The sequence below is a fragment of the Myxine glutinosa genome, chromosome 11 (assembly GCF_964187855.1).
Source record: "Myxine glutinosa chromosome 11, kmMyxGlut1.1, whole genome shotgun sequence".
Taxonomy (NCBI): Eukaryota; Metazoa; Chordata; class Myxini; order Myxiniformes; family Myxinidae; genus Myxine; species Myxine glutinosa.
The window spans coordinates 85293221-85307909 of NC_136271.1; the positions used below are offsets into that span (position 1 = coordinate 85293221).

At 45.4% G+C, this 14689-nt stretch overlaps 1 protein-coding gene across 4 annotated transcripts in view; it reads right to left on the reverse strand.

Annotated features, from left to right (window-relative positions):
* Nucleotides 1-14689, reverse strand: part of LOC137416855 (ral GTPase-activating protein subunit alpha-1) — a 344184-nt gene that overhangs the window by 22651 nt on the left and 306844 nt on the right. For all 4 annotated transcript variants that reach the window (XM_068102513.2, XM_068102512.2, XM_068102510.2 and 1 more), the window contains one exon: nucleotides 4541-4665. In XM_068102513.2, coding sequence (XP_067958614.2) covers nucleotides 4541-4665 — 125 coding nt within the window. The remainder of the gene's footprint in view (nucleotides 1-4540; nucleotides 4666-14689) is intronic.

A 14689-nucleotide genomic window follows, 5' to 3' on the forward strand; every position in this document is an offset into this window, starting at 1 on the left:
TTTCTTCATGACTTGACACTTGTGGCTGGGAGAGTTGGAGATGAAGAAAGGAAAAAGCTGACCCAAGGAGTTGAAGAATCACGCAATGCTTATCTCTTTGAACCTTATTTGACCTACCCTCTCTGACCATAAATAGCCATACCACAGCAAGATCGAGGAGAAACTTGGTTCATTTCTTGTCTGAATTTGTGTAGAATGTAGCGTGGTGATTTAATTTTATTCGTGTAACTTGAAATTGAAGTGTATTCTGTAAATACCTTTGGTACCAGTGAATCAAGTACTCCTATGTGTCATTAAATCAGTTTATTGTCTTCTGAACGAGTTTGGACCTTGATTATTGAGTCTTGTCAAATCATTCAAGGCTAAATTAATTAAAAATCCACAACAGGTGTAAAGCAGTGAGGTGGAGTAAAGCCAGATGAAAACTGACCCATGTATAATATGTTATTTTCTAAGTAAAAAAACGGCATAACTCTGTGAAAAATTGGTGAAATGTTACGAAAAACAAACATGTTCTGTATCTTATCATAATAAAGCCATGCACCAAGTTTCATTAGAATATGATAAAGGGTATGGAAAAAAGGGCAGAAAACCACAGGTGCGACAAACGGATGGACAGACAGAGGGAGAGCAAACCTACAGTCCTTTCCATGCATGGGTTTAATAACTTGAGAAGAGGGAGAGCAAATAGGATGGAAAAGGTGAAAGGGTGGAGTGGAAAAGGAGCGCAGTGAAGTTGAAAATCAATAACAGAGGGAAAGGGAAACACTTCTGTTACTCCTCCTCTCCTTCTCCCTCCCCACACCCCAAATCCTCCGACACCCCCCCCCCACCCCCCCCAGCTCCTACTCCACCCACCCACTCCTCTCCACACCTCACTCTTCCCATCTCCCCTCATTCCTCTCCCACCCCTCACTGCGCAGGGGAGAGCATCACACACAGGGGAGACAGATCGAGGATCGCACATAAGGGGAAAGGAGAGAGGATCGCACATAGGGTGAAAGGATAGAGGATCGCACATAGGGTAGAGGGATAGAGGATCACACACAGGGGAGAGGGATAGAGGATCACACACAGGGGAGAGAGACAGAGGATCGCACATCGGGGAGAAGGATAGAGGATCACACACAGGGGAGAGGGATAGAGGATCGCACATAGGGGAGAAGGATAGAGTGTCACACACAGGGGAGAGGGATAGAGGATCGCACATAGGGGAGAAGGATAGAGGATCGCACACAGGGGAGAGGGATAGAGGATTGCACACAGGGGAGAGGTATAGAGGATCACACACAGGGGAAAGGGATAGAGGATCCCACACAGGGGTAAGGCTGTACAGCTGCCATCTTGCCATCTTGTACTTGCCATCACATTACAGCACAGCTGTAAGGACGAAGGACGGGAACAGTGGTGAGTTTGAGGTGAAGGTGGCAGTGCATCAGGGGTCGGTACTAACTCCACTACTATTTGTAGCTGTGATGGACGTGCTGGCTCAGAACGTAAAGGAGGGTTTACCATGGGAGTTGTTGTATGCAGATGATCTGGTGTTGATTGCGGAAAGTATGGATGGACTGAAGGAAAAGATGAACAAGTGGAAGGAATGTATGGAGACAAAAGGTCTGAAGGTGAATATCGGAAAGATGAAGGTGATGGCAAATGGTAAAGCATGTGGTGAGGTGGAAAGAACTGGGAAGTGGCCATGTGCTGTGTGCAGGAAGGGTGTCAGAGTGAACTCCATTCAATGTACAATGTGCGCTGAGTGGGTTCATCAAAAATGTAGTGGTCTGAGAGGGTCATTAACCAGTGTGGCAGCTACATTCAAATGTAAGGTGTGCACAGAGGGAGCTGCAGATGGAGGAAATGTTGAGTTGGATCTTGGAGACGGCATGAAGCTGGAAGGTGTGAAAACATTTTGTTACCTCGGAGACATGCTGAATGGAGAAGGTGGATCAGACTCGGCAACGGTTGCGAGAGTGAGATGTGCATGGAAGAAGTTTCGGGAACTGAGTGGCGTGCTGATGAGGAGGGGAGTGTCGTTGAAGCTGAAGGGAAAGGTGTATGCTGCATGTGTGAGAAGTGTTATGATTTATGGGAGCGAGACATGGGTAATGAACGTAGAGCAGCAACGAAGGCTGGAAAGGGTGGAAATGCGAATGGTTCGGTGGATGTGTGGAGTATCATTGAGAGAGAGGAAGACAAATGATGAATTGTGAAAGATGATGGGAATAGAGTCTGTGATTGATGCTGTGAAGATGAACAGGTTGAGATGGTTTGGTCACATGTTGAGGAAGGATGAAAGTGACTGGTTGAGAAGAGTGATGGAAATGAATGTCGACGGAAGTAGAGGACGGGGAAGACCGAGAAAGACTTGGCTGAAGATGGTGGAAGAAGAAATGCGGGCAAGGGGGTTAACAAGGAGAGATGCAGAAAATAGGGCAAAATGGAGACGATTGTCATGAGGACCGCAAGGCTAACCCCCGTTCTAGCAGGGAAAATGGCCTTAAAATGCATGTTGTTGTTGTTGTTGTACACAGGGGAGAGGGATAGAGGATCACACACAGGGAAGAGGGATAGAATAATCACACCCAGGGAGAGGGATAGAGGATCGCACACAGGGGAGAGGTACAGAGGATCACACACAGGGGAAAGGGATAGAGGATCCCACACAGGGGAGAGGGATAGAGGATCACACACAGGGGAGAGGCATAGAGGATCGCACACAGGGGAGAGGGATAGAGGATCACACACAGGGGAGAGGGAGAGAGGATCGCACACAGGGGAGAGGGATAGAGGATCGCACACAGGGGAGAGGGATAGAGGATCGCACACAGGGGAGAGGGATAGAGGATCGCACACAGGGGAGAGGGATAGAGGATCACACACAGGGGAGAGGGATAGAGGATCACACACAGGGGAGAGGCATAGAGGATCGCACACAGGGGAGAGGGATAGAGGATCGCACATAGGGGAGTGAGATAGAGGATCACACACAGGGGAGAGGGATAGAGGATCGCACACAGGGGAGAGGGATAGAGGATCGCACACAGTGGAGAGGGATAAAGGATCGCACATAGGGGAGAGAGACAGAGGATCGCACACAGGGGAGAGGGATAGAGGATCGCATGCAGGAGAGAGGGATAGAGGATCGCACACAGGGGAGAGAGACAGAGGATCGCACATGGAGTAGAGGGATAAAGGATCACACATAGGGGGGAGGGATAGAGGATCGCACATAAGGGAGAGGGATAGAGGATTGCACATAGGGGAGGGGGACAGAGGATCACACACAGGGGAGAGGGATAGAGGATCACACATAGGGGAGAGGGATAGAGGATCGCACACAGGGGAGAGGGATAGAGAATCGCACATAGGGTAGGGGGACAGAGGATCACACATAGGGGACAGCATCGCACACAGGGGGGAGGGATAGACGATCACACATAGAGGAGAGCATCACATACAGGGGGGAGGGATAAAGGATCACGTATAGGGGAGAGGGATAGAGGATCACACATAGGGGAGAGGGATAGAGGATCACACACAGGGTAGAGGGATAGAGGATCGCACATAGGGGAGAGGGATAGAGGATCGCCCATAGGGGAGAGGGATAGAGAATCGCACATAGGGTAGGGGGACAGAGGAGCACACATAGAGGACAGCATCGCACACAGGGGGGAGGGATAGACGATCACACATAGAGGAGAGCATCACATACAGGGGGAGGGATAAAGGATCACGCATAGGGGAGAGGGATAGAGGATCACACACAGGGTAGAGGGATAGAGGATCGCACATAGGGGAGAGGGATAGAGGATCACACACAGGGTAGAGGGATAGAGGATCACACACAGGGTAGAGGAGGGAGGGTGGAGCACCCACCTTGACTGATTCACTTCACAGGGGAGAGGAATGAACTCGCCTACCTGGAGAAGTTATATACTTCCACAGAGCTCAGCTAAGAGGAGGCTAGCCAGTGCATGGCAACTCTGGCTGAGAGCTCAGTAAAGAGGAGGCTAGTCAGCACATAGCAAGCCTGGCTTAGAGCTCAGCTAAGAGGCTAGCCGGTACATGGCATCCCGAGCTTAGAGCTCAGCTAAGAGGAGGCCAGCCGGTACATGGCAAGGCACCACTGACAGTACTATTGTGTAGTTGAGTGAATACTCTGGCTGTATCCAGTAGAAAATCCCAAATCAAAAAGGCGAGCAGACCTGTGCTACCACATTGTTTTTAGTTAACCGGGTGGAACAAAATTGTCGAATGATAATCTGCCTGGACGGGATGAAAATATTAAACCGCAACAATTACAATGTCGGCAAATGCTTCTGGATACAAGGAATGCCTTATTTGAAATTTGCACTTTCTCAACCGAACCGTGACGTTTGGTAGCTCGAGATGTTAGAAAGGGATGAAAGGACACCACAATGATTGTTATACTTGTGTTCATCACACTAAACAATAAGGGTATCAAAAATGAATAAAAACGATTTTTGTCACAATGCAAAAGGAACCATGCAAGTGGTGCAAGTGGTGCTCCTTGTCTTACCATGATCACCAGGCAATGCACATGAAGGGGCAGGACACACCACTTGGAAAGCAAAGTCTTCAAAGGATGTCAAGTCCGTATGATGCTGTGCTATACTCTCCAAGTAGCAGGCTCGTTCCTCATAGCTTATGGATGAAACGTCAAGGGCCATCAGAATATTAAACCAAACCACTAAAAAGAGATGTAGAATGCCCCACTCATTGGTTTCATGGTCAACCACCCCAGGCGGTGGGGAAAAATGATACGGCTCTCGCACCTTCTTGCCATGTGGTGATCATAACTGACAGGTTTGATGAATTTTTGTGCGACGTTTTAGAAGATTGCGTGATGGACGGTGTAGAAGTGAATTTTAATTCAAGAATTTTATCTCCCAATAGAAGCATTGCAATATGTGCCCAATATAGATGAATGAATGAACCCTGAACCATGCTGTTAAAGTAACCCATAATAATATAATGATCCCTTTTAGCACCCATATATATATACACTTCAGCTTGGATTATTAAATACAGTCACGTGAAAAAGTAAGTACACCCCATGTAAAGTTTTCACTTTTTCAACATATTTCAACATACAGCTATTTGATCTTCATTTCAACAATATTGATAGATAAAGGTGATATAATATAACAAATATCATGAAACATTTACATTTTGTAGTCCATTGTATAGTTGGTGTTGGCTTAGCGGTTAGGGTGCCGGCTCGGGATCCTAGGATCCTGGGTTCGAATCCCGGTCGATCGCTGAATTAACGCCAGGGGGGTTGACTCAGCCTGTCATCCTTCCGAGGTCGGCAAATTGAGTACCAGCTTGCTGGGCTGAATGATCCCGGTGTGTACCCCGATTTAGAACAGGTACACCGTATCCCTGCGCATCGTAAGAGGCGACCAAGGGTTGGTGTCAGGAAAGGCATCCGGCCATAAAAACATTGCCTCAAACAGGGAACCATGATTGTCATGGGGCCCGCAAGGCTAACCCCTGCTCTAGCGGGGAAAATGGCCTTAAAACGATCATTCATCCATTGTATAATTCAAATAAGCATAAATGCAAATGTCGCATGTGGAAAAAGTAAGTACACCCCGACATTTATCACTTCTTCAAATACCTAAAATTAGAATCAGGTGCACCAGCTCAGGTGCAAATGATCAGAACATCGTTAGGATTGTGGAGGAACCTGTCTTATTTAAACCTCAGACATTTAGTTTGGTTTGCTCTTTGTTGTTGAAGTGTGCGGCGTCACCATGCCTAGATCAAAAGAGGTCTCTGAGGCCTTCATAGTCCAGTCATTCTCGCAAACTTTTACCCCTAACCCACCACTAATTGCAAGAGAAAAAAAATGATATTTTTCTGAAACCTGTCGATCCTCTGAACAAATACATAAAATTATACTCAATTATAATGAGTGGATCATACTTTATTTTCAGATTGAACGAGAGCCGTGAACGAGAGGTGGAGTGACGCTTGCAGTGAGAGATTTGATCAGTGTGCTGAGGACAGTTAAACGCTGTGGTCATTGTGAATGTAAGTCGTATTATATTTAATTTATGATTGTTTAAGGTTTTATTTTTATTTTTAAAAGCAGTTTTTTAACATTTAATTTTATAATAAACATGTTCAAATTTTGTATTTTTATGAACCTATACATTTATAGTAGGACAACACAGGGAATAAAATGTAATCCTAAGTTCCCTCTCTTTTCAGCAACATGGGTGATATCGACTGTGTCTTCTGTAAGAAACCCCTCTCCAGTGATCCAACCAGTACACTGATGGATAAAGGTTGTACGAGGATCGAAGAAGCTGGACGTGAGCATGGTGAAGAAGTCCAAGTCCATCCAGGACAGGCAGTTCATACAGATTGTCGTAGGGTGTTCTGCAATGTGAGAGACATTGAACTTTCTCTGAAGCGAAAACGTGTTTCGTCTGAGGCAGACAAAGGGAGGTGCCTTCGTTCAATGGATTCAGCGTTTGACTACAGAACTCAGTGTCTTTTCTGTGGTAATCCTGACAAGTACCAGGGGAGGAAAAAGGACCATATGTTGATCCAGGTTAAGACATTCGACTTCCAAAATCATGTGTCTGCTGACTGTGAAAATCGATCTGACAACTGGTCGGGTACTGTGAGGAGCAGAATGGCATTTGTTGGCGATCTACACGCAGCAGATGCGGTATACCATAAGGTGTGCAGTGTTAACTTTCATACAAAGAAACAGATACCACTCAAATTCCAATCGGAAGAGGCGTCTTCATCAAAAAAGCAGAAGCTTGGTCGACCCAAGGACCAGATCAGACATGAAGCGTTCCTGAAGGTGGCAAAGTACCTTGAGGAAAATGATGAGGAACTAACCACAATTAGTGATTTAATTGGGAAAATGGAGGATTTCCTAGTAGACACTGGCTGTGATGCATATGGTTTTTCATACATGAAGGATAACCTTTTCAATCACTTTGGTGATAAGATCATAATTGCAGACATTAATGGAAAATCAAATGTTGTGACATTTAGGGGTGTGGCATCGTCGATTCTTCATGACTTCTATCGTCAGCAAAAGGAAAGGGACCCTGAAACAGAAAAGTTGCGCCTGATCAAGACAGCTGCTGATCTCATTAGAAGTGACATAAAAGAGGTATCTCAAAATAAGGACATTTACCCGACTACTCTCGATATGTCCACTGTCAATGCTGCAACCAAGTTCCTACCTGAGTCACTAAAGCTCTTGCTTGAAATGCTGTTTGTGGGGAAAGGAAAAGACTTAAAAATCTGTTCACTGGGACAGGCGATCATGCAAGCCGCGAGGCCTAGGATCCTTCAAGCGCCACTGTTGGTGGGTCTTGGAATCCAAATGCACTTCCATTTTGGTTCTCGATTTCTCATAGACACGCTCTTTGCACATGGGTATAGTTGTTCATTCACGGAGGTGCAAACGTATGAGCGCAGCGCAGCAGTCACGTGTGGAACAGACATCCCTGGTTTTACCCCTGGACATTTCATCCAATATGTGGCGGACAATGTTGACCATGACATCTGCACATTAAATGGGAGAAACACATTCCATGGTATGGGCATTATTGCGAGTGTGACCCCGAAAACAGTCCGGACACTTCAGATTGCCTGTAGAGCTGTCTCGGCAGAGGACATCGCACAAGTGGGGCGAATCAATATACGACCTTTCACATCAGCATGTGGAGGAATGCAGTCCTTTCTCTACGAGAAGCTTCCAGCCTGTACCGACTTGAGACAAATCAGCTCAAATGTTGACCTCCTCTGGAAGGTTTCGCTTACTGTTCGATCACCTCGGCCCTCTTGGACAGGAATGATGCAGATGGTACACAAGGGAGAACATCCGGGTGAGGCATCAATAATGTTTCTGCCCATGATTGATCTCAGTCCAAGTGACTTGGACTGCATCAACTCCACACTGTATTTCGTTTGTGAACATGCGCAGAGATATGGTGTAACCCCGATACTGACATTTGATCAGCCACTTTGGTGGAAAGCTCTCACCATAGTCAAGAGCGAGCCAGCGGACAGCAAACTTCACTTGATTGTTCTAAGACTAGGAGGATTCCATACACTCATGAGTTTTGTTGGGTGTATTGGCCACCTGATGTCTGGTACTGGACTCAAAGAGCTTCTGGAAGTTGCATATGCCAGCAACACTACAACCCACATGATGAGTGGCAAAGCCGTGTCTAGAGCTATACGTGGACATCTACTCGTTGATGCAGCACTCAATGCAAAACTTGCTTCGAAGGTATTTCAGATGAACCTCCCAAGTGATGGAGACAGCGAACGTACAGTTCCAGCAGAGCTCAATGATGCAGGCGACTTGTTTGACGGTCTGATGTCGGGTGACCAAGCAGTGTCAGACATCGAGTCATCGAAGGTGATGGAGGTCATTGGAGACAAAATCAATCAGGTGATTGATACAATAAGGCATCAACGGACAGCGAGACTGTGGTTACAATACATGGAAATGGTGGACATTATCCGTTTTTTTCTGAAATCTGAAAGAACAGGGGATTGGATGCTTCACTTGCATATCCTGCGCACCATGCTTCCATATCTTGCAGCTTCCGGACACAGACACTACACAAAGTGCCTGCACATATATCTGCAACTGATGACCGAGTTACCAAAGGACCATCCAGAAGTACATCAGAAATTTCTCCAAGGATTCCAAGTTGTCCGACGGAGCGACAGATACTGGGCTGGTCTGTCTACAGATTTAGTCATCGAACAAGTACTTATGAGAAGTCTGAAGACATCAGGTGGTCTGACCAGGGGACGAAGGATGACAGAGACACAACGCTCAGTCTGGGTCATGGCTAGTCCTTTCTTTGCAGAGGTGAACAACGCCCTCCAACACCTCACTGATGTGATGTATGTGACAAGTGAACAGCACAAGGATCTATCAAAGTCTAGACAGAAGAATGATGTAGCTGATACCCAGAAAATGCTTGTTTCTTCATGAGAGGGATCCCTTTCAAGACGACGATACTCTTCACAACATTTTCACTGGTATAGTTGCCCAGACAACGGTGAATGTTGATGAGGTGAAAACTGTGGGAGAAAGGCTCTTGGGCCAGATGAGTGGTAAACGTGTGCTTGAATACAGCTTCAAGAAGAAGGGTCAAGCCATAACTATGGACTCAGAGTCTGCAATGAAGACACCAGACGGAGACATCAATATCGACCCTCAGTTACTCTTCCAGAGACTTGTGATCGCTGGCACTGAAGTAGGAGACTTATCCAAAGCACTCCTTTGTGAGTTATGCACATATCCTCCATCTTTGTTCGAGACCAAATATGCCTTGCTGACCGCCAATAAGCCAGCGTTAGCCTCAGCAATCAAATCCTTGGCACCTGCCGATACTGCATAACCGTCCGATATACAATACGTACTCGATGGCGGTGCCCTATTGCAGCGCATACCGTGGCAGTCAGGTGAACAGTACAAGGATATTCTTGACCGCTACCTGAAATATGTTAGTAGGCATTACGGGCATGCTATCGTCATGTTTGATGGCTATCGTGAAGGTCCCTCAACGAAAGACTGTGCCCATCAGAAAAGGGGTGAGCGACCATCAGTGAAGGTATCTTTTTCTCAAACCATGACGCTTTCTGTCAAGAAGGAAGAGTTTCTTCGGAACAAGGAGAACAAGCAACAATTCATAGACATTCTTGGTAAGAAACTGGAAGAATCTCATTGTGAAGTGCTTCATGCGAGTGGGGATGCGGACCTACTCATAGCAACAACTGCAGTTTGTAGCTCTTCAAAATCCAACACTGTTCTTGTTGGCGAAGACACTGACTTGTTGATACCACTGTGCTACTATTTTCGCAAGAATACTGCGCACACTCTCTACTTAATGTCGGAGCCGAAAAAGGGTTCATTGAATCCAAGACAATACTTGGACATTGGCAAAGTCAGAGAGGCTCTGGGTGATACTGTCTGTGAAAACATTCTCTTCATCCATGCGTACCTGGGATGCGACACGACATCAAGGGTCTTTGGGATCGGCAAAGGCACTGGACTCAAACTGTTCAAGGACAATGAAATGTTCCAGCAAGAGGCCCTAATTTTCGACAATAAAGAGTCAACACAGGATGAGGTCATTGCTGCAGGAGACAGAGCAATGGTTTGTGTGTACGGAGGCAAACCATCAGACAATTTGAACGAATTGAGGGTAGCAAAATTTCATGCTAAGGTGACAACAAACAAAACATCGTTGCACCCACGGGTACTTCCGCCCACGAGCACAGCTTCCAAATATCACAGCCTACGGGTATTCCAACAGGTTCAGGAGTGGAAAGGACACAAACTCAACCCGCTTGACTGGGGATGGAGGATCATGGACACCAGGATGATCCCTATGCATTCTGACCTCGCTGCAGCACCAGACTATCTCCTAAAGCTGGTTAGGTGTTCTTGCAAGGGTGGTTGCAGTGATAAACGTTGTGGTTGTCGGAAACTTGGGCTGCCTTGCACATTTGCATGTAGGGAGTGCAGAGGTATTTGTGCAAATGCAGACGAATCAGTGGACGTTTTCGAGGATGCTGATGATAGTGACCATGGAAGAGACGAAGTGACGTGTTAAATATTGGAACGGACAGAAGGACATTGGGTACAAATAGTTGTGGTAGTGTATTCAAACATGGTTAAATAAATAATTTAGAGTTGATTTGGTGTATTATTAAGAGTGATATTGTCATATAATTAATTTCCAAACATTGCGGTAGTCCGAAACGTTCCCAAATCGGAAAGGACCTGAAAAACCATGTTCCACTCAATATATTTAAGTATAATTTTGGGCAGATATTTAGTAGACATCAAGGTCTCAGAAAAGTATTACTTCGTTTCTCTTGCAATTAGTGGCGGGTCCATTCACATTTTGACTGGACTATCAGAAAGAAGGTTATAGATGCCTACGAGTCTGGGAAGGGATTTAAAAAGATCTCCAAACAATTTGAAATCAATCATTCAACTGTCCGGAAGATCATCTACAAGTGGAGAAGATTCCAAATAACTGCCAACTTGTTCAGGCCAGGCCGCCCCAGCAAGTTCAGCCCGAGAGCAGACCGCAAGATGCTGAAAGAAGTCTCTAAGAACCCCAGAATGTCATCACGGGACCTACGGGGAGCTCTTGCCACTGTTGATGTCAAAGTGCACGAGTCTACCATTAGAAAGAGGCTGCACAAATTTGATCGACATGAGAGGTGTGCCAGGAGGAAACCTTTGCTGTCCGGAAAGAACATCAGGGCAAGACTAAAGTTTGCCAATGAAAACCTAGGCAAAGACCAGCACTTCTGGAACAATGTGCTCTGGACAGATGAGTCAAAGGTAGAGCTATTTGGCCACAGAACCAGAAGACATGTTTGGCGAAAACCAAAGACAGCATTTGACCACAAGAACCGGATACCAACTGTAAAACATGGTGGTGGAAATATTATGGTTTGGGGCAGCTTTGCTGCATCAGGGCCTGGGCAGCTCACCATCATATAATCCACTATGAATTCGTCATTGTACCAGAGGGTGCTTGAGGATAATGTGAGGCCACCTGTCGGAAAGTTGAAGCTCAACAGAAGATGGACCTTGCAACATGACAATGACCCAAAACATACCAGTAAATCCACCAAGGAATGGCTGAAAAGAAAGAAATGGAGGGTTCTGGAATGGCCAAGTCAAAGCCCGGATCTAAATCCCATCGAGATGGTGTAGGGGATTTGAAACGAGCTGTGCATGCAAGAAACCCCTCAAACATCGCACAGCTGAAAGAATTCTGCATGGAGGAGTGGGCAAAAATTTCTCCCAGTCGATGTCAGAGACTGGTGGACAGTTATAAGAAACGCCTACTTGAGGTTGTTTCTGCCAAAGGGGGCAATACCACCTATTAGAGCCAAGGGTGTACTTACTTTTTCCACATGCAAAATTTGCATTTGTGTTTATTTAAATTATACAATGGACTACAAAATGTAAATGTTTCATGATATTTGTTATATTATATCACCTTTATCTATCAATATTGTTGAAATGAAGATCAAATAGCTGTATGTTGAAATAGGCAAAACTTTACATGGGGTGTACTTACTTTTTCAGTGACTGTATATATGTAAATATGCTATTGCAGTCTGTCCCACCGTGAAACACAGAAACGCTCCTCAGAGATGAAAACACATGGAGTAAGAGTTGCTTCAAATGAATCGAAACCGACAGGCAAATTCTAATTATAAAAAATTGAACCTGGGCGGTGTTTTAGGCAACAGACCGCTACTTCGAATGCTCCCAATTTTTTTGGAAAAATATATTTGCTGTCAAGAAATATGCTGAGATATATTTGCTGTTTAGAAATATGATGACTCTTGGGAATTTCGCAATCGTCTGCACAGTGTATTTAATAGGCTAATATTGTCTGTCTGTTCCCTCCTGAAACACAGAAATGATCCTCGGAGACAAAAAAAATATGTTCAGGTTGCTTCTAATGAATGCATACTTGAGGAAAATTTATAATTATTAAATAAACGTTGTTTAAAATTAATGCAAACCTTTGGGAAAATTATAATATTGCCTTAATTTTGTGAACGGAAAAAAGGCGTTAGACGGCGGTTTGGCGATTTGACCACGTGACTCAATGTTCTACTGGATCCAAAATAATAATAATAATAATAATAATTCATTTATTTTGTATAGCGCTTTTCCAGAAGCCCAAAGGCGCTTTGACAGAGTGGAAAACATAATGCATAACAATACATGAAAACAACAATTGCAAAAAGACAAGAATCAATAGGGAAATATTTAAAGCAAAAGGAGGGAGAAGGAGAAGAGATAGTCAGGGGTTAAATGCTGTGGGTTGAATGTTGAATGCAGTGTTGAACAGGTGGGTCTTTAGTGATGTTTTGAATGTGGTGAGTGAGGAGGAGTCTCTGATGGTGTGAGGTAGTGAGTTCCAGAGGGTGGGAGCAGCGATGGAGAAGGCCCTGTCCCCCCAGGATCTGAATTTGGTCCGGATGGAGGGGGTCAGGAGGTTGGTACCAGCAGAGCGGAGGTTGCGGGTGGGAGTGTGTCTGGAGAGGAGGTCAGCCAGGTAGGATGGGGCCAGGTTATGGAGGGCTTTGTATGTCAAGAGGAGGATTTTGTACTGGATTCTCTGGGGGATGGGGAGCCAGTGAAGCTTGTAAAGGACGGGGGTGATGTGGTCACGGGTCCGGGAATGGGTGAGTAGATGGGCAGCGGAGTTCTGTGTGAGTGAGTGTGTGAGTGAGACTCAAAATAGTGAGTTTAACACTTATGTGAAGAATGCCAAGATTTGCAACGATCGCATCATGGGCCTTTGTAACGGTATGGATCCTTCAGTATTCAGGGAGGCCTCTGGTATAATGTGCAGTGCAGCAGAGGGGAGTATGTTGGGCTGAGGTGGGGTAAGGGGGGGGGGGGGGGAACGGGGTTGTGGTGGCAGATGGGGGCGTGTGGGTCTGGGAACATGGGGTGAGGGTCTGGGAGAGGATGGGGTGGGGAGAAGGGTGAGAAGGGTGAGAAGGGTGGGGAGGGTCTGAGAAGGGTCCCCAGGTCGGGAAATTTTGTAATCCAATATGAACGAAACATCGGCACTTTAATTGTGTGAAATGAACTAAAGTATCAACATGAACTGAGGATGTGTTGTTGTTAAGAAATGTTTTTTTTTTAGGTCTTTCAATCAGGGTAAGAATGAAAAGCATCCTTTTTTTTTCTTTTTCCATCGTGATATTTTACCACTTGCATCCAGCAAGTTATATCTAAAATGTATGGACTGCATGCTTGGAAATATCCTTACGCACTTTGGGTAAATCAGGATTGTCCTTGAACTAACACGACAAAACAATTTGGCCACGTGATTTGGAAACAAACCAGAAGATGTGATCCATTTGCTTTGTTCTTCAAGTAATTAATATGATTTCCAAAGGAAAGTGGTGCAACATCTGCTAACATGTTTCTTTTATAATTATATTTTCACAAATGGTCTGTAGGTTAGCATACTTGAGTTAAACACAGGAGTTTTTAAATGTTAATAATAAATAAAAAAAACACCTTTAGAGGCCATTTTCCCCCGCAAAGCGGGGGTTGGCCTTTTTCAGGGACCGTGGTTGTTGTTGTTTTTTGGTCCCCTTTTTGAAGCAATGTTTTACGGCCGGATGCCCTTCCTGCCGCCAACCCTTTTTTGTCGCCTTTTACGACAAGCAGGGAATTACCAGTGAACTGGTACTCAATTTGCCGACCTCGGAAGGATGACAGGCTGAGTCAACCCCCCTGGCGTTAATTCAGCGATCGACCGGGATTCGAACCTAGGATCCTAGGATCCTAAGCTGGCACCCTAGCCGCTAGCCCAACACCAGGCTGTTTTTAATTTTTAAGGAAAACTTGAAATTAAACGTGAAAGATGAGGAAGTTGTAGTGGGAAGAGGACACCTAAATGGACATGTGGGAAGGAGTATGGACAGTTTTGAGGGAGTTCATGGGGGTTACGGATATGGTGTGAGAAATGGAGAAGGTGAAAGGATTTTGGAGTTTGCTGATGGAGCTGATTTGTTATACTCAGTTCCAGAAAGGGGATAATAAACTTGTTAGATACACGTCAGGTGGGTCGACAACAACCGTTGACTACCTGATGGTGCA